Source organism: Amphimedon queenslandica, unplaced genomic scaffold, assembly GCF_000090795.2.
Source record: "Amphimedon queenslandica unplaced genomic scaffold, v1.1 AMPQUscaffold_12757, whole genome shotgun sequence".
In the NCBI taxonomy this organism is placed as follows: domain Eukaryota; kingdom Metazoa; phylum Porifera; class Demospongiae; order Haplosclerida; family Niphatidae; genus Amphimedon; species Amphimedon queenslandica.
This window is the reverse complement of record NW_003547007.1, coordinates 12,459-13,643: the sequence shown is the minus strand read 5'-3', so window position 1 is coordinate 13,643 and position 1,185 is coordinate 12,459. Positions and strand designations below refer to the sequence as shown.

Sequence of the window (1,185 nt, the reverse complement as noted above, 5' to 3'; positions counted from 1 at the left end):
ACTTACTGATACTAGTAATGGAAGGAATGAACACTTTAATATAACTGGATCTTACTATAGGATACTATCAGTATCAACCAGTGGAGTGTATAATGTATCAGTTTATTATCTCAACAATGGATCAATATATGGACCTGCTGTACACTATCATTCACTGGTTGAGATTATAATCATTAACACACCATCACCTTCTAATACACTATCTACAATCAATGGTAATGAAATCTATCATTATTATTATTATTATTAGTATGACAGTTGATTTAACAATCAGTAGTGAGTCTTTTGAAGCAACACTTCATTATTCATCTCCTACTACAGTATCAATAGACCTAGGTATATAAAGTGCATGTTATAATGAGGTACTATAAGTTAATGATATACTGTTATCATTCCACAGAGCATACTCCAGTGATGACAGCTACTCCAGACAGTACACCAATGATACAATTGTTATATACTGTATCTTCAGTGGTGGGCTTTGTTATCCTCTTAATACTAGTAATAGTATCAATATTGATTGTAGTTGGTTTTTTGATTAGAAAAAGGAAGAAAAATGAAGGTATGAAATACATTAAAAATAATAATTGATTTAATTCATTACAATTAGTAGCTGAAGATCTGATTACTACAAATAATCCAGCATATGGTGAAGGTGTGTAGCACTGAATAGTGTAATAATTATAATGAATACACTTTCTATAGTTGTACAGATACATAGCAATAGATCTATTGTTCAAACTGAAGTTAATCCTTCATATGAGACTAGTACTGCAGTCAATAATACTGTACTCTATGAAACTGTGTGGTAGTTAGACTGAATTAGACAGAACTATCATCAAGCATGGCAATGTTTAAAATGTTACTAATTTACAATAAATATTGCTTACTATTAAAACTTATGATTATTTCAAAACCAACTCCATAATTTGGAACATCAAAAGTCAGTGATCTTTCTATTAGATCTCATTATACTGAGATGAGACTAACTGCTTAAGTCCATGAGTTTTTTTAATTCCTAAACATCACATGATGCTACTGCATTTCACTTGTTTTGATACAAAATTTTCTGATAGTCTACATGTGTTGTTATTGAAATAATCTAGCTACAGCAAAACATGCAGGAACTAGATCTATGCCATAGATATAAAATTAAAAAATTAATATTTTGTATATTTAACAGCA

General features: G+C 29.7%; 1 protein-coding gene across 1 annotated transcript in view; it reads left to right on the top strand.

The window, feature by feature from the left end:
- LOC109586871 (uncharacterized) overlaps positions 1-1,185 on the top strand; it is a 5,989-nt gene that overhangs the window by 1,328 nt on the left and 3,476 nt on the right. The window contains exon 2 of the mRNA XM_020003100.1: positions 16-215. Coding sequence (XP_019858659.1) covers positions 16-215 — 200 coding nt within the window. The remainder of the gene's footprint in view (positions 1-15; positions 216-1,185) is intronic.